The sequence below is a fragment of the Typopeltis vanoorti genome, chromosome 12 (assembly GCF_054136105.1).
Source record: "Typopeltis vanoorti isolate ZY-2024b chromosome 12, IOZ_Tvanoo_1.0, whole genome shotgun sequence".
NCBI classification, from domain to species: domain Eukaryota; kingdom Metazoa; phylum Arthropoda; class Arachnida; order Uropygi; family Thelyphonidae; genus Typopeltis; species Typopeltis vanoorti.
The window spans coordinates 73,324,321-73,344,374 of record NC_143560.1 but is presented as its reverse complement, the minus strand read 5'-3'; the positions used below and the strand labels follow the sequence as shown (position 1 = coordinate 73,344,374).

At 35.5% G+C, this 20,054-nt stretch overlaps 1 protein-coding gene across 1 annotated transcript in view; it reads left to right on the top strand.

The window, feature by feature from the left end:
• The first annotated feature begins 501 nt into the window (after positions 1-501).
• LOC150100887 (serine/threonine-protein kinase H1 homolog) overlaps positions 502-20,054 on the top strand; it is a 74,276-nt gene continuing 54,723 nt past the window's right edge. Inside the window, exon 1 of the mRNA XM_090401601.1 lies at positions 502-2,087. Coding sequence (XP_090257727.1) covers positions 1,089-2,087 — 999 coding nt within the window. The 5' untranslated portion in view covers positions 502-1,088. The remainder of the gene's footprint in view (positions 2,088-20,054) is intronic.

The following is a 20,054-nucleotide window of genomic DNA, read 5'->3' as shown; positions in this document are numbered from 1 at the left end:
TAATTTAGTATTGCTTATGTCATATCGTTTTGAGATGTCCAAGGTAAAGATGTTTACTTTAAAAAAAACAACAAAAAAACTTTTGTGCATTAATAGTAGTGATATCTCGATCTTTCTGAAATTCATGCAAGATAAAAAGAAATAATAGGAGAAATAAGCGAATTTTATTTCCATTTGGTTCAGCAGCCTTAATTTGCTTGTATGTACAACAAGCCGCTGTGAAAATAACCTTTTTTTAAATATATGTATTACACGAAATGCTATGTATTGTTGATTTTAAAGCAGGTGTACCTTCTTGTTGTGACAACTTCACACAACTAGAACGAAAATTTGTTTTGCCCTAAGAAGTAGTTGAACGTTTTGTGATTAAATCGACTAATGCACATACTCTCGAACCAACGAGTTCATGGTCCAAGTTTGGATAAGCAAGGTTGCGCCGTTTACGCGTCAGTTCGTGGGAATGTCGTGCTAGGTGCTGTGTGCTTGCGTTTGGTGGGTATGTTGAACTAAATAAACTTTTTAGCCTTGCCTAAAATTGAGAGTAAGTTTGGGGATACGGTATTGTGAAATGGAGTAAAATTCTGTGAAATTTATTTATTTATTTCTGCATATATATTTTGTCTCTGCTGAGAGCGCTCCAAACATGGGTATTATAAATTGAAGGATCGCAGTTCATTTTTAATGGTTGATTATCGACCATTACATGTGATAAGACGTGTGTGTGAGCGCGCGCACTTTTTCACAGAGCGCGGGAAACTGAATCATGAATTATTTCGATAATCCGTATGGAAGCCCGCATAGTAAGGTAGTAGACATTCGAAAGTGTGTATATCTTTCATTTGGATGATGTGTAGCTGTCGTACATGCAGAAGATGGAGAATAAAAAGACATGTAAAATCACTGCAAGTATTGTAATGCATACTCCAACAAAAATGTGAACTGGAAATATTTAGAGATGCTCATTTATGAACTCTCTCATGTGGCCATGTCAATGTGTGTGTGTTTATATGGATACAGTTTATATAACTTATTCAATTGCTGGTCTCCGTCGTTACCGAGAAAAGGTTTAGTCCAGTAATGTTAAAGTAATGGGTTGTAAAGACAGTAAAATTTCAAAAGGTAGCGAAACTGATTTGAAAGAATTAGAAATGAAAATCCAACCAGTTTTAGGCCTTCCTAGTAATCGACATTCAAAACCGTCCGCATCATCAAAATCTAGTGTTAGAGGACGATCCACTAAAGGTGGTAGAGAACGAACGCGAAGGAACCGCGGAGGAGACGGCAGTGAGTCTCGGAGAAGCGGTAAGCCTAAGTCTGGCAGAGGAAGGCCAAATACAAGGAGGAATAAACCAAAAAATGTGCCAGAAAAACATGTCATTTTGGAATATAATCGTAAAAATGTGTATGATCCTCGAATTACAGCAAAATATGATGTAAAAGCGGTAATTGGAAAGGGAACTTTCAGTAGAGTGGTGAGAGTTGAGAATCGAATTACCAAACAACCGTATGCCCTAAAGATGATTGAAGCTCCTGAAGGTCGAGATGTTTTTGAAGCAGAATTATCTGTTTTGAGGAGAGTTAATCATCCAAATGTTATTCGATTAATTGAAGTGTTTGAATCGAACAATAAAATTTTCATGGTGATGGAACTAGCAACTGGTGGTAATTTACTTGATCGGTTAGAATCCCATGGTTATTTCACAGAAGCAGATGCAATCCGAGTTCTTCAGATGGTGTTAAGTGGAGTGAACTACTTACATAATTTAGGCATTACTCATCGCGATATGAAACCTGATAATTTGCTGTATTATCATCCAGGCACTGATTCAAAAATCATGATTACGGATTTTGGATTTGCTAGTACAAGGAAGCCAAATGGAAACCCTTATATGCACACAGTTTGTGGAACTCCGCAATACATCGCACCAGAAATTGTTGCTCGGCGGCCCTACACGTGTGCCGTGGATATGTGGGCTGTCGGAATTATCACTTACATTTTGCTGACTGGTACATTCCCTTTTGATGCAGAACAAGATGCTGTGATTTTTAAACTTATTCTTCGAGGAAAGTTTACCATGTCTGCCCAGGTAAGTTCTATTTTTTTAAGCATCTGTTTTCTTCCTCAGGTTTAGCCCCTATGAAAATGAAAAGTTCAGTTATGTAACAGCTAATTAGGATCACGTCAGTTATTAATTTTTAATGTTGGGGGGAAAAAACCATACTTTTCAGTTTTATACTTAATCGTAGGGTAAGCTCTGTTTTATAATATATATTTTATTATATAAAGCCAAATGAAACATCATTGCTTGTATCTGCATAAAAGTATGAGGAAAATAAAAAACTGATACTGTACTTTTTAAAATAAAGATAATGGTATGTATGTATGCACACTGTCTGGACAGAAAGTTAAAATGCTGTCTCTTTCAGATCGGTGTGGTCCAAAAACATAAGCAAATTATTGGATCAGCTGAAATAGCCACATATTTATCTTATAGGTTTTAAATAGTCTACAGAAGCAGAAACAAATTCTCCATTTTGAATAAGAAGAAAATGTGATATAATTGGCTTTCAGGAATACCTCCTTGTTAGTGCTTGACAAATGGTAAGGGAAACCACTGATGATCAACAGTGCAGACCAACATAAAATTCAATCAAGGTAAACCATCAACCTTATGTCTGCGCGGTTAGCCTAGTGGCATATGCCTGGGGAAGGAGTGTCATAGGTTCGATTCCAGTCAACGATGTGAGGAGCTCAAAGATCTTCCTCAGCCATAGCCAAGTTTTACCGGTCTTGGGTGTGGACAGCAGGGGTTTTCCGCCAGTTTATCTGGTGTTTTTCATCCCACAATTAATCTGGATGACATTTTTTCCCACATTTAATCCCACAAGCTGGCAAACCGGTCCAAGGACACACATGGATTACAGTTCAGGAATACTGACCCAGCCATAGGTCTGATTCGTCAGCCTATGCTGGTTCCGGAGCCCGAATAAAATTTGGGGGAACTAGATGGTACCATGAACTCCTGTAAAAAGGGGGGAACACTGTAACATCACACAGAATTTATTTATTTATCAACCTTATGGTAGCAGTTGTGATAAAAACAAGACCACAATATAGGTGTCAATGGGAACCTGCCTCGAGGTTGAAACATCGTGCTGTCATCCAGATTAATTTGCTAAAAGATTGAGAATAATATACCAAGTAATTTCAATATAAGTGGTTTTGAAATATTCAAACATTGTGATTATATATTATTTTACAGCCATTCATAAAATTCATTTTTAGATGACTTGGTAGAGTGATTGAAGTGATCTTTCCCTTCTTTTCTGCAAGGCAGATCCTGTTTCCAAAATGCAATTTTAACTGCATTTAGTACATAGGGTCTGCCTTGCAATCACTTGTCGTATCCATACTATACAAGCTTCAGGAGAATAATGTGAATGTTCACATGGTATGAATATTTTTGCAACATTTGCTGTATTAATACCTCTGAAGGTGATGAGAAAATACTACTGTGTATACGAGTATTATGTCAGATTACATAGGTTCTACAGTTGTTACATTTCTGTCCTGAAGTAATGGCTACTTTCAGGACAATGCACCTCTCCACTGTGCCATATATATATGTCAGTAGTTTGATAAACAGATGGCAAGATCAAGGTGCTTGACGAAATCAGGAGATGCCCTTAACAGACAAAGGAGAGTAGTGTGTGTTATTAATACAAGGGTTGTAAGTAAAGTAGTGAGAGTACTGTCAAGAGTTGTAGTTGGTAACTCAAATGTTATTCTTAACAGATAGAGGTGCAAGTTGTATGCATTGTACATATGCACAAGGCAACACAGCCCATTCTAACAAGTGTCCTTGTGTGGAGAAGTGGTTGAAATCAGCATCTATGTGTGCAATGCTCTAAAGTATGTTCACAAGATTAGAACAATAATCCTGGATCAAGGTCTAGGTTGCGCAAGGTAGTAACACTGCTCTACCATACCAGACTTTCACAAGATGGGTCAGTGCATTTCATATGGGGCGAGATCACCCAGATGATAATTGTCATACAGGAATGACCCATGACCTCCATTTTAGATGAGCATGTTGAACTTGTTCGGGGACTCTTCACAGTTCATTGGCAATGGACTGTATGCCAAATTGGCCCAGGAAACTGGGATAAACCAACAAAGTGTTTGGCACATCCTAAAAGAGAGAGAGAGAGGCTCAGTATGCACAAAATTTCAGTTTATTGGGTTCCACATCACTTGGATGAGATGCAAAAATGGTACAGGTACATGGTTGTTGGCCTCCATCTGGAATAATACAAAAATGAAGGGGGGGGGGGGAATGCATTCCTAAATAGTATTGTAGGCTTATGAGACTGAACTGAAGAGACAATCCAACAAATGGTGCCATTCAGGATCATCCTGTCTGAAAAAAACTTCTCCAGGAACCCAGCAAAGTGAAAGTCATGTTGATAGTGGCTTACAACGTTTAAGGTGTCATTCTTCATCGTGCTGTGTCCCAAGGGAAACTATTAATGCACACGACTATCGATGATTTCTAGAGCACCATTTGAATCTGGCTTTAAGGAGAAAGTGACCATTTTTTTGCATGTTCTCCACCATGTTTGTTGCACAATGCACGATTTCATGGGTCACAATTGGTGATAGAGATGATGGACAGGTGGCAATGGGAAGTATTAGAACATCCTCTGTATTCACTGGATATGATGTGATTCTGACTTGTTCCCCAAAATGATGGAATCCATCAGACGTCTGCAGTTTTATGATGTGCAAGAGGTTCTTTAAGCAGTAGGTCGCACTCACTGATATCAACAGGCAACATTGCTTAATAGTATCCTCTGGCCCCCACACATTTGGAAACAGGTGCAGAACATGGCAGGAGATTACATTGAAGGGGTGTAATTATTTATACTTGATAAATAAACTATTTTACATTCTGTGCACATGTTGCCACCACTCTATTTACAACCTTCATATTATTGCACAGAACCTCCAATGAGTGCAAAGCAGGGGCGAATGCTGGTCTTGAAATTCACGCTTGCTCTTGTTATCATTCAGAGAGTGAGAGGTAAAATTGAAGTCTGATTAGCAGAATAATGAATTACTGACCATTTAAAATTATATATTTAGAAATTTATGTACATTTAATCATACAAATACAACATTTATTTCACAAATGATATTCTATCTTTTTCAGTTTAGCTACTTGAATACAAATTCTACCCTACGGTTCTTCTTTGTGAACTGGTCAATAACATCGTCATAAAAAGTTAATTGTAATTTAATTTTCCCAAGCAACACGCACACTTGTAAAGGCTGGCTGAAGCTCACTGGCTAGAGCTGCTTCGACTGCGTATGGCCTTGTGTTTAAGACAACGTGAAGGAAGTGGAAATGGCTATGCGTGTGCATGAAATCACAGTGTTGCAGCGAGGACTTGGAAGCTCCTACAACCGAGCAGGCCAAGGTGGCTTTGACTAGACGAGCAAGCATAGGCCTTCGATACACAATGCAAAGCTCAATTATTGCCGCGCAAGCTTAAGATGTCTTCTGTCTACAAAAATAAAAGCCTAAATGGAATGCTTATAAATGTATGCATTTATTAAAAAAAATATTACTTCTTTTTCAATTAATGAGCTTGCGCAGCAAGCATGCAGAATTTGCCCCTGGTCCAAAGACTCATCATAGGGGACAGACTGTCCACGTAATATTGGTCTACCTCTCCTTAAACACATTGGCTGATGAGTGGTAACTCATCCCATCCATTCATTGTTTGCCAAGTGAAAAATCTAGTCCTCATCCCCTTGATAATCGCAGAATCCAAGATGTGGTAGTAAGGGAGACGGTGAGTTGTGTATGGTGGAAGAGAGTGCCCCCCCCAGTGAGTTCTTGCAGGTGTCATGTAATAATGTTGATGTGATATCGTGGACATTTTGAACACAGTAGGTTTTCTAAAGATTTAAGGAAAGGCATATGAATGGTTAGAAATGACTGACAATTTGAAGAGATTAGTGATGCTGATAGAGGAGAATGGTTGCCAAGTGTTTTGCATTTTGAACTAAAGGCTCTATGTTATACTGGAGAAATTGCACTTCAGAATAGCAAGATAAATAGGGTGTTGAAGTTCATGAAATATATGGCAAAAATAGAGATAATGTAAAAGATAACTATTATATTCATGATACTGGTGATTAGAAATAAGGAAGCTATCTTCTTTATAAAGTATTGGTCTGTTATATGTAGATGTAGTGTCCTGGTTTTCCAGAGATGATAATGCATAGATGGATGGATGGTTAAAATGGTAGCAGGAATGGATGTTGATATGGAGTGAGGAATACAGATTGTAGAGATAGGTAAATTATTGGAAAAGAGAGGAAATGAAAATGCTGTAGAATTTGGTGAAGAGATTTTAGAGTATAAAGAGATTTTTAAGTATGAGAGTTTATCCTGGGAAGTTGAGTAATATTGTAATTAGCAACGAAGTAATGAGCAGAATTTTCGTTTGGCACTTTGGAAAATGTTAAAATATACAACTGAAATAATTACACAGATATAAATTGAAATTAACACACATCATGAAAATAAAAAAAATAAATTAATGAAATCAGAAAGTTATAATGGAGTTATCTAGTGCCTATAGAGTATCATGGTTGGCTGAGTAAGGGAATTTTGTAAATTGAGTAAGCAAATAGTACATACACTTTACATTCAATAGGCACTGCAGATTTTTCTACTTCAGCATGGATGTTTGTGAATATTATTATTATTATTATTATAGGCGACTCCAAGGAGTCCTTAGACTCGTTGAGGGAGGCCCTAAACATCATGTCCATCACAACTGTTCGACATTCACACAGTATCTATCATACTTTGCCTTGAACTCATTCACTGTCATAGCACCCACAACAGATTCTGGCAGCTTATTCCACTCATTCACCACACTGGTCTGAAACCAGTACGTGTTTTCCCATTTCTCTTTTCCAGTTTCTTACATCTTCCAAAGTATGCAGCCATAAATCTTATTTGGAACACTCAGTATGGCTACTCCTCTGTAATTCTCACATTTGCTTTTATTTCTCTTTTATACACTGATGCTATGAGAACTGTGCTCCAATCATCTGGAATTCAACCATGTGATTAGGGTATGTGGATTATTTAGAATTGTAGCCACTCTGAACTTTTCTTCACTGTGTATGTGAGCATTTCTAGGTGAATATCATTTACTTTAGCTATCTTTCCACATTTAGGTTTCTGATGGCTTTTTCTACCTCAAGAGTTGATATGTATCTTGATTGCACTTCTGTTGAAGATTTTCTATCATTGTCTGTCATTGCACATCATGTTTAATAGTTTTTTGAAGTAATTACTTCAGACATCAAGAATGCCTACATCTTTAGTTTTTATATTACCTTTATGATTTCTGATTCCGTTCAGAATTAGTTCTCTTTCTTCTGTTTCTAACCATTTTTAACTTCTTAACTACTTTTACACATATCTTACCTTATTGTGTTCAAGCATATACATTTGTTACTCATGTTGCTTTCTTTAGAAAGATGATGATAATGTAGACAATATAAGCACTAAATTAATTACTATTTTTTATATTTTTTCCAAATCAAATTTGCATCAAGAAATGCCCACATGGGCATTGCATGAGTAGGTGAGACTAAAGTCAAAGGAAGTCCTAAATTTCATTACCTAGTGTGCTTGATTGGGTGCTTTGGCTATTGAACTGAGCTAATGGTCTAAGGATGAATGTTTCCCATATGTGAAGCAGTTTTATATATCTAAATTTACTTATATTAAGATTTTTTTTTTTCAACATAGAAGCAGATTCAAGAAAAAAAACTTTATCAGACCTCCATTGAGTCAACTCATCACAGGAGGTTCTCCATCACACACAGCCCATCATACTGTGACTTGAATGTATTCACTGTCTCCACACCCACTATTTTCTTCACATCATTGCCATAATGTGCTGTGTTGTCCTTACAATTTTAGCAAGATGTCTCCAAAATTTCAGGTCCATATCTGCCAACATCCCAGATCCCTCACCTCTAAAATATTCTCACCAATTTTATACTCTACATCCGATTTGTGTTTCCCAAACTTTAAAACCTTACACTTTGCTACATTGAACTAGTAGCCCCATTCATTCACCTATTCACAAAGTCTATTCAAGTCCACTTGCAAGGTTACATCATTCGTTCTACACTTCATCATTCTTCCCAACTTTGCATCATCTGCAAACAACTGTATATCACCATTCAAGCCCTTCCTAATATCATTTACATACAAGTTAAACAGCAATGCCTGAAAATGACCCTTGGGGCACACCACTAGTTACTTTCTTCTTCTGGGATATCACTTCCCCCATATACAGCTTGTTGATGCCTATCATACAGCCACTCTCCAATCCAATGTACTAATTTACTATCCAACCCTTGCTCCAATTTGATGACCAGCTTATCATGTAGCAATCTATCAAAGGCTTTAGCAAAATCCAAAATACCACTTTGTATGCATTCCCATTATCCATCACATCTGTCACCTTGTTATAGTAAGTAATAATCAGATTGCTAAAACACGATCTTCCTTTAGCAAACCCATGTTGTCCATCAAAAAAGAATGTTGTTGTCAACCAACTTCTGAATCCTGGTTTTTGCTAGCCTCTCTGACACCTTTACTCCAGACATACAGATTGGCCTTATTTGAAGCCTCACCTCCTTTATGAAGTCAAACAATTTTGCCCTTCTTCCACTCCTTTGGAACTTGGGAAAATCTAAGACTCATATTAAAGAGGTAAATTAAAGCTGTTAACTTTCTGGAACATTCCCTCAAGACATGTGGTCATATACCATCAAGTCTACAGCCTTATTGACATAAAGTTTATTTCTGTGAAGTAAGGTGGCCTTTTCTCAGCAGCTTCCACATAGCAGTTATTTGCAGCATGGGCTGTAGTCAAAGAAAAATACTACTCGGTAGTACAGTTTAGGCCTTGTTTGCTTTCTTTGCTTTGGTCTCATGTAGTGAGACTGCATGAGATTATCACTTGCTATCACTACAAAGTGGTGATATTACAGATGGCGATGAAATTTGGTATTACATTTACATTGGTTGATGATAGAGAATCTGGTTTGTGATGTGGTGTGCCTAGTACCACAGAGACTTGAGTTTCCCTCGGAGGTGTGCATGTTTTGACCTTCTCATAGATAGTTACCTCCATTCAGATGGTTTAATTCCTGTTAGTTGGAGGATATATCTGGGGGGGGCTACTAACAGTCCCAACACCATGATGGTGTTGGCAGAATTACTGCAAATCTGACTAGACTGAAGTTCAGAGGTCATGTTGGCATAAAGGACTTCTGAAATTTCAATTTGGTATTAAAAATAAATAAAAAATAAATTTTCAGCCTATTTTCCTACCCACCACAGAGTGAAGGTCTCTCCCATTGTGGGAGGTTTTGGATCTGCTACTCTCATGGTGACCCAGTTCATATTGGGAGAGGACATAACAAACATCCATGCCTATGTGGAATTCAAACCCACGGCTGGAGAGCGGATACACTGACCACTTGGTCAGCCAGGTCGGCTCAAAAAAAAATTTGATCTTTGCATATATAATTCCTCACACATGGTTTCAAGAACTATAGCTTATCAGTGCCACAAGAAGAAATAGATGAAATTCACCACTCAGTGGTTTTAAAAAAATATTCCATGCTGGTCCTTAAATTAGCAGGATTCCTGAATTATCTGACCCTTGTTTCACCTACAGTATTAATGTATATTTAGTTTACAATCTTTTATGAGTGGAGTTCACATTATAAAAACGGTCTAGTGAGGCACTTAAAATCTAGTGTTTTATCTTGGCTATTTCAAGAAGAGAAGGATATAAATAGTCCCTCTTTGAGGTTTACTTTTCTACTGAAGGTGAACCAAGTCTCATATGGAGGACTGGTAGTTTTTTTTCCTGCCACTTGTCTATGAAAATTATTGCATATCTCATGGAAATTTCAGTTAGCAAGGTGTAATAAGGACTTGATTATTCATGTGGTGAATGAGTTGAATAGATTTTGCTGAGTGAATCCAGTGAACAATCTGGTATTTTTGTATTGTATCTGGATGCAGTATGCTAGATTAGTGTTATATGAAATTTTCAGCAGGTAAAGATTTACCAGCTGCCCTTTTGTGGCATGTAAATGTATTTTGCCAACATCCATGTGATTTAAAAAAAGATGAGATATTGTTAAGTATTGGAAGTGTACATGGAGTTAATGAATTCTTTGTTGTACAGTACCATTGGAAGATGGAAGTGAGTTTAGTGTTGCAAAATATCATTTCTCTAGTTATGTGCTAATTGGGATTAAGTGCATTTTGTATAATATTAGTTATCTGATTATCCATCATTTAATAAAGGTGACACTTGGGAATAAGTGAATTTGACATATCTTGGTAGAGAACAGATTGGTGTTTCAGAGATGATATATTCGAGGAATTAAAGAAGAAAAATGAATTTTTATGGATGCTGAGGGTCTAAGTAATCATCTGCCATGAGAGTTAATATAACTTCTTTACCCTGTCTACCATATGCATTTTTTGTTCATTATCTGTAAACAAGTTATACTTATATCTCTTTTTTTTTTTTTCTTTTTTTTTTTTTTTTGCTAATAAACAATAACAGGATGCTAAAGTATAGAGCTGAAAGACTTTAGTTTAGCATAAATAAGATATTAAAATGGAGTATATTATGGATCCATCCATATTTTATAATCAAATAAGAAAGAAACGTAAAAGGTTTCAAAATTTACTAGAGAACTTTATGTGAATATAACCTTTGGCATCAGAGTTGCCTTCGTTTGCACTACTTGAAAGATACAGACTCTGCCTAGGAGCCTGTATGCTCATCTTTTATTATTACTTAGATTAGGTTTTGCTTTTGCTAGCTTGAGAGCTGTTTTGAACCAGGCCAAAACCTTAGGAGGACAAATTCTGTTCAGTACCATATCAATCCTATGTCAGAAAGTTAAATTCATCACAGAGGGCTTTTGCCCTTTTAAGGCTTCTGCATGGTCTCTGATGAGAACCAGCAGAAACAGCTTTTGGGCCAATGAAACTTAATCTAAGCACATAAAAGGCATATAAGGCTCCTGGGTAGAGTGTGTATCTTTTAGGTAGTGCAAACCAAGACAACTCTGATGCCGAAGGTTATATGCTCATCAGCTCTCTGGTAAATTTAGAAACTGTTAAGTTTATTTCTATATTGGCAATAAAATATGGATGGACTCATAATATACTCCATATATTGTTACTGCCACACTTGAAGAACTTGGCAACACATTTCTGCTAAAAACAAGGTATTTTTTTTATATCTGGGAAAACCTGGTCTTGCAATTGGTTCCCCTAATTTTGCACTGTGGGAAGAAATTATTTGTCATTATGGCCACTGCATAGCATCACCACTTGTAATTAAAACTGACAGTTCTTTCAATTTTTTGTTAATAAATGTTTCATAATATAGTAATAATTTTTAATAGCAATGAAACAAATTAATTACTACATAAGACAGTAAAAACAAAAACGGATAAAACATTTAAATTGAATGGACAACAGTAGACTACCAAAAATATTATACAAATAAGTGGAAAAAGAAGAATCAGATGATCAAGAAAGAGATGGCATGAGACCGGAACAGCCTAAAATCCATGTTAGGAAGAAGAAGAAGAACAAGATCTCTGGAAGCTTTATACAACTTCCAGTCATTACCATTTATCTGATATGATACTCTCACCAACATATAAGTAATAACTTGTATCAGTTGTGTCACCTCTCCTATTTGCCAATCCCTACAAACCATGTTACCTCAGGCATTCCTCATACTTAACATCCCATAGTCCATGCAATCTAAGTTACATGCACTTGTACCTTCTCTATTATTACCATATCTCTTAGATAGGATAATAATAGAAAAGGTTCATGTGTCTCTTGCAGATATCTAAGAGACATTTGCACCCAGCAATTCAGATGCGATTTCATTCGTGATCACCTTTTAATCCTGCTTTGTCATCAGTCTTCTCAAAATGGTTGAAATTCCATGGATGATCTTCAGACTATTGTATCATCTTCAGCCTCACTGTTGTGTCACCCTCCAACATCCTCAAATTTCATACCTCCTTGAGCATTGCATCCTATTTGTACAGAGGCACTGCCTACAGTGCAAAATTATGATTGAAATGTTATATAATTAAAATTTGTATACTTTAATTTCATATAATTTAAAATTTTCTAATCTTAAATTATTATATTATATAATAATGATAAAGGAAACAAATTATTTTTGATATTATGTCTAAATACAGTTGACCCTTGAAGAATGCAGGTTTGAACTGTGCAGTTCCACTTATACACAATTTTTTTTAAATAAATATATTGGAAAATTTTTTGGAGATTTGCAACTCGCAGACCAACCGCTTAGCCTAGAAATATTGAACAAATTAAGAAAAAGTTCAGTATGTCATGAAAGCCATAAAATATATGTAGACACTAGTTTATTTTATCATTTACTATCATAAAGTATGCACAAATCTATTATAAAAAATTAAATTTATCAACACTTACAGATCGTACATGATATTTTCAGTCGAGAGAATGTAAACAAACGTAAAGATGCAGTATTAATTCATAACTGCATAAAATTAACTGTTATTAATTAGTTAAATTAATTAGCATAAAATAAAAATTTTATAACAATTCATTCATTAGTGTATAGGCTAGACTACTGCAAAGCAATCATATCGATTGCACTAGGCTACCATAAGGTAATCATATTGCTGATTCTTCATTATCAATGTATGAATTGTTATACCTGTAAATAAATATGAATTTCTTTTTCACATTATCTTTTCATTTTTGATGTCTAGTGTTAGTAATATGTATAAGATCTACAGTGTTTTGTATCTATTAAGACATTATTGATGTAGGCGCTGACAGATATACGATTCATCTTGTAAACAGACAACCTAAACTTACACTGATATATTTAGTTTACTCCTTTATCCAAATGTAAGCAAACAAACTTTGCACCTGAAGTATCTTCAGGACTGGGGCAGCTGCAAAGCACATGTCCTTGCAGACTCTGCAAGGAGATGTGCTTTGCATTATGGGATACTAAGACAAGTGATGTGAAGTCAGTCCACTTTTGTCACGAGTTGCCCCAGTCTTGAAGATACTTCATGCTCAAACTTTGTTTGCTTACACTTGGATAAAAGATTAAACTAAATATATAACTTATAGTCTAACCAAGTGAAAAAATTTCCAGTAAACTTATAACATCGATAAATACAGTACAGTACAGTACAGTAAATGTATTTTCATTTCGTTACGATTTTCTTTTCTCTAGCTTACTTTATTGTAAGAATATAGCATATAATACATACATACCATACAAAATTTGTGTTAATCAACTAATTGGATCTGAAATGGGTTGAAAAAAAAAGTTACATTTTTGGTCTCTAGCACAGGATTTCTGGAATATGTAAGAAATAAATATAATAAAATAATTAAAAAAAAGAAGTCTTAGCTCTCCTGCAGTACTAATGTATACTATGTATAGGACTTGTGTGTATTTTTGGCCATTTATATAAATTAAATGGCCAAAAATAACGTACAGGTCTTGTTCTACTTTGGGTCACTTTCTGATATGTATCAGCCAACCTTCTCTATAAGTATTAATTTACTTTTCATTTCTATACACATCTCTCTTCCACAGTCCTAATCACAGCTCACTTCGTACCTCCATCAAAAAGAATACAAATTATCTCATTGCTCTCATTTCACTTCTCTCAAAAATTAAGTCCACTTTCTTCACCTTCTGATCTGCCAGCTTATTAGTGACCTGCACTATGGTTTCTGCCATTCTCAATCCACAGCAGATATAGCCATCACTACTCACTTTTGGACTCAAGCCATAGAAAGATTAGAGAAACTCATGTGGTTGCTCTTTACATTAAATTCAGTGCATTCGATGTCAGGTCTGGCATAGAGGCTGTCTCAGCAGATCATGTTATGAATTGCCCTTTGGTCATGTACTACATGTGTTATGGTACATGGCTTTATTGCCTTGGATTTCTGTAGCTGTGTGCTGGGGTACACTAGGGTTATGCACTTTCACCCACCTGGGGTACACTAGGGTCATTTATGCACTTCCTTGCATAAATGACCTTCTCTCATTGACCACAAATCCAATTTTTGTTGATTACAGTATATATCATTCCTCATCTTTACTTCACTAAGTCTGTAGTGTGTTTTGATCTTGCCATTCTCCAGTGGGTTCAACTTTATGGTATTCCTAAAATATTATGGCCTTTCTTATTCCTTGCAAGAAATGTTTTACTTCCCTTAATTGCTTTTGATAATACCCACGTCTTCAAAAAAAAATTGCATTTTTTTCTGTTCTTGGACTGACTTGCATCTCTCACTTGTGTAGCTAATAATAAATGATAGTAACTAATAACACTATATAAATCCAAATCCACCAGACTTTGGAATACTACTTTTGTCATGGTCTCTGGCTTTAATTTTTCACATATCTCTATTAATAAGGTTTATTTTCTCCTGGAAATTCGAGTTTTTAGTCCCATAACTTAAGAAAATTTACTTTAGAACTCACACTACTTCAGTCAATAATATAGAGTGTTAGGCACCATGAGATAGCAGCAGTGGTCTGCTGTACTCTCTTACCAGATTCCATTTAAAATCGTTGATAGTCCTGATACCAGATGTAGTTTTTATGTTCTCTTTTTCTCTGACTAAAATAATCCATCTTGTCTTTCCAAAATATTGAGTTCCATACTGGCAGCAGGAGAATGCTGTGGGCACCTTGGAAGAGAGAGGATTCTGGTGACCCTTGATTTGTCTCAGGAAGGAGGAAACTATTTAGAGGTTTGTATATGGTTCTGATTCAGTGTTATTTCAGGAGGGAGCTCAGTTTACAGAACATAAAAATACATTTGGTACTGACACCCAGAAAAGCAGATGGACACAACATGCTTTGAAGGAAGACCATTTCTTCAGATGGAAGAAAGCCAGGCTAATGAAAGAGACTGTTCCTGGAAGTGGCACATATCCTGCAGAACCCAGTTAACTCCAACGGGACTGATAGTATGATTTTTGCATAGATTGTGGCACACAACCCTATCTACGTGTTATCATTAATAACAGAAATTACCACATAGACTGCCACTTGTCCTCCATGCACCTGACTGTTATTCTTGAGGTCATTTCATTCCCCATCTTCTTTAACAATATTACAGTCTTTACTGCCTGTGTATTGTTAAAGTGTCTCTGATAATGCAATGTTAGCCAACCATTGGCTTGTAAATAATTAATTTCAGTCAGTAAATTATTTATTTGCATTCCAATTTTTTGGTTCCAGAAACTTCAACATGAATCATAGCAACCAATACAGAAATTTGAATATTAAAAAATCCTTTCCCCTTCAAAAGTTACAAAGTTTTAAAAATTCCAAATATCACCGACAAAATGATACCATTTTCCCCCTTCTTCTCTAAAACTATTTAAGAGCATCCACTCATCTGAACACTTTCATAGTCTGCCAAATCACATTACCTATCATCTGAAGTTTCTACTCCCTACAAGCATCAAAAATTGCTTTTATTCCAGGCATTATATATATATATATATATATATATATATATATTTGTGGGGGGGGGCATTATCACATAGGAATGAGTTTTCGTCTTTTTTTTTTTTTTTAAAGTAAGTTTGTTACCAATGATTATTTTTCTCTTCACTTCTTTCATATTTTTTGGCATGTGTTATTTCTGTACTATAGCCCCTATGTTGTGTAATTTGATATGAAGAAACCCTAGAAACTAAAACACTTTTAATACTGCTCATGTGATGGAATGTTAATTGGCTTTTGCTTTTACTGCAAGTGGTCAGTTAGGAACTGAGAAGCACTGCTAATACACCATTAATGGCTTATGCAAGGAAAGGTGATAGTGAGTAGATATGGGAAAATAAACATACTGAATATAATTTTAAAATTTTTGACTTTCTAGAAAGATCATCCCCTTTCTATAAAAAAAAATGCACATAGGAAAAATATAACTGAAAATCAGTTGATTTAAAAGTAATACATTAATGCAGTTTGTTGCTTCATTAATATATTACTTTTAATTTAATATTTTTATATACTTTAATTAAAATATTACTTTAAATCGTACCTGTTAACATTTGGAATATGAACACAAAATTTAGTTTTTGTTTCCAAGAATATTTAATTTGTATAAAATGTTTTCACTTGAAAATTATTTCGCAGACATTGACAGATAAAAATAGTAAGTATCTACACAATTTTGTAAAAATGACTGATAAAATTTGTTTGTAGTTATTACATAAGTTTTATCACTGTCATGTTTTTAGATTACTCTGTTTTTTTTTTTTTATTTATGTTATTTTATTTTTTTAGCTGAGTATTAAAATAATAGCGAAATTTTGTGGAACTTATGAGCATGGGGGGGAAGGAGGGGGGCAGCAAAGTTTGGAATTGTTACTCCCCACTCTTATGATTTACTAAAATTCTCATTTTGGGCAGGGAAACTTAAACATTGTAAAAAAAAAATAATATATGTTCCATATTTTGTCAAAATTTGTTGAATGATTTAAACTTAAGAGATTTCTAAAGTGAGAGGGAAAAAATGAGGTTTCTCCCCTCTTTGCTGTTTCAGTTATTTTATTAATTGGATTTAAAACTTTGAGATTAGTGAAGGGACATGTCTGAAATTTAGGTAAGTGAATGAATACCTCTGTCAAATAGGCTGGCAAATTAATAACATCTGGATCCAGACTTACAGCAGGTTGAATTGGAACTCCCAGTGATCCTTGTAATAAAATTAGCAGCCTGTCAGTACTTGGCTTAAGAGTCACAGCCCTCACTCTTGTCTGGGAAATATAATTAATGTATAATTCATTTTGATTAACCTGCCCATTCTTATAGACATGCAAACTCTGGCGTATGGATAAGAGTATTGGCCATCTCCCATTATCACACTGCGCCTTGATTGAAATATATTTTTTGTAAAAAAAAAGAAGCAATGATTTAATATTTTATTTTTTCTGAAACTTGTTTTTTGTTTCTTTTCATGCATAGAAGCATCTGTGCATGAGTTAAAAAGATTGCGAAGCAGTAGAGGAAGTTTTGACGAATTGGGTGGAGGGAGGTAACAGCTTTCTGTTCCTATTTCATTTTATAAAATAAAAAAAAATCAGCATTACTTGAGGAAGACTGTTTATACGATATTTGAAGCTCTCTGAAACAAGTTATGTATTTACAGAGTGCTTCACTTAGCCGTGATTGTTACAGTACACTGTTAAACCCATAACAGATAAGAGGGCTACTGTCGTTCTCCGCTAGAGTGCTGCACTTTCGAGTGCTTCTCATGGGTACCGCCGTATCTAGGCAGCCCTTCAGCTATCAGTGACGTTGACCAGACGTCCTTCTAAAAGCATACAATATGAAGGAACAATGGCTGTATATAGACTAGGCGGAGCCATGTGGCCCGCCACCAGGGATAGGGTGGGGCAGACACAGGAAGTGACTAAAGTGGCTACATGCTGACGTTGATAGCAACTGGATGCTGAAGATTTCACCAGGAAATCGAGCCAGCGCATGAGGGATTTTTAGGTTGTAGAAAGACATCCGTTGTTTGGGGGTTGTGGTAAGGGGAAATTGTTTGAAGTGAATTATGAACCTCTTCCCATCTACGTACGTAGTGCATCGTTTAGTCCTATCCGTGGCATTGTACTTGATATCTTAAATTCTTGAAGCTGAAAGGCGAAGGCTATGTGGGGGAGGAAGGTTATTAAGCTCACTGAACGCATTCTTACAGCATACAAAAAAAGAATACTAATATATATAGCAACCAAATTAAAGAAGATATTATAAATATTTATTATTGTTTTTTTAGGCAAGTCTCGCAAAAAAAACAGTATCGTTTGTCTTCAACTTATAAACAATGACATTAAGCTTATTATGATCAAAAACAGATTGATTAAAAATTAAATAATCGAATAGTTTATAATCATTCAGTAATTTTAACTGTAATTATTATTATTATTCGTGACACCTCCAAGGAGTCCGAAGACTCATCGCGGGAGGACATCTACAACTGTGTAATTAGTGCAGTACATTCAACTCTCATGAAGATTGTATTCTGGTAAGCTCCCCCCCCCCCCTCCCACACTCCGGATTGACTCCTGAGATTTCATGGAAGTGCGAAATAATAATATTAGAAAGCCAAACTGTCATTTTACAAATCTCGAAATCGGTACACGCAGAAAGCTCATCAATTTTTTTTTTTTTTTTTTTTAATATATCGATATCCATACACAAGAATAATCTATAGCACATCAAGTGCTGTATTATGTGTGTGTGGGGGGGGGGGGGGTGCAGGTGAAGATTAAGAAAGAATAAATCTTTTGGCGTTTTTCTTCAAGTACTGGAGATTGTGGTTGTTACAGAACATTTCATGAGAGCTGTTTTTTCAGAAAACAAGTAGATGGAATAAATAAGAAAGAAAAACAGATTCAGTTTGCAGACTGGCGACGGATGTTAGGTAGCAGTTGCTTTTGTTAACAGGCCATACAGACGCAGAGAAATTGGTTATTGGAGCAGGGTCATGCGAGTACCTGTAGAAAAAAACAGAAACAGTACACCTCTCAGATAGTGGTCGAAGCGAATCATTGAGAGGTTCATCTCTCAGCCAGATTGTCTCCTCTGGACAGCATCAATAATTTTTAGGGATGTTTTAGATCAGCTTTTCCGACGACGGAACACTTCACAAATCCTGAAAATTTCACGGAACCTTGGTTATTTAGTAATGTATTAATTAATCGTAAATTTAGCTGATTTTTTATTATTAATTAATAATTGATCATTAATTACTTACAAGTGAATGCTCAGAATAAGGATTCTTAATCCTTATTCTGAGATTTCTTAATACCAAAATTAAACAAAGTCCCTTGTCTCTTATTCATATTAAAATTTAAATCTGCAGGCCTATTACTTTAAAAAAAATCACGGCACTACGGTTTCGAAACTTTCATCCTACAATACGAACTTGCGAAGAAAGTATTCAGTATTACTAGATTTGAGAACCGGATACAGACTACCTTGATCTTCAATTTTAGTGGAAAATTTTTCTTTATACTTCCTTGCTGATTGGTCACTAACATTTCAATACAGATGTTATTTCTTTCAGTTTTGAGGACAGAGGATACGCCGCCCATTGTTATAATCCGCTTGTAGGCAATTTTTATGACCGGTCATAAACAGCGGTATTCCCTTTCCCAAATGTTGAAAGGTTTCGATGTGTGAAAATTAAGGATAATTCATTAATACTTCCACGTTTAAAAATACACGGCTTGGTCACTAACATTTGCTACACAGATGTTATTAGGCGTTCTTGGTGTGAGCTTTTCGACATATTCATGAATATTATTCTCCTCAGAATATTTCCACTATAAAATATTTATTCATGAAAAATGCTTAGGAAACTAAAATGACAAATTCCATGAGAACTTCTCGCGGAACACTTATTCACCTTCCGCTGAACACAGTTTGGGAAACCCTGTTTTAGATTATGATCGAGTATGAAAATAAAGTGGCATAATAACTTTTCTTTTGTTAGTTGACCTACTGTGAATCAGGAAAGCACTTGGACGAGCGATTTAAGTCCACACTCAATTTGGTTTTAATTAGTTTATCTTCTTTAGAGTGTAACCTCATAAAATAATCATAAAAAAAAACTTCAATATATATTTAACTGATATTGACGAAGAACGTGAACTTTTGTTTTTGGATGCCATTGATATTTGAACTCATCCACCGTGAATTCAGTCCTAACAATTTGCAAACTGTTATATCCTTCTATTAATAAATGGGCACTAGCGAAAAACTGGGCAGTGAAAATAAACGTTACAGAACTGTAAACACAAGTCATTAAACTGAGAAATTAGTTT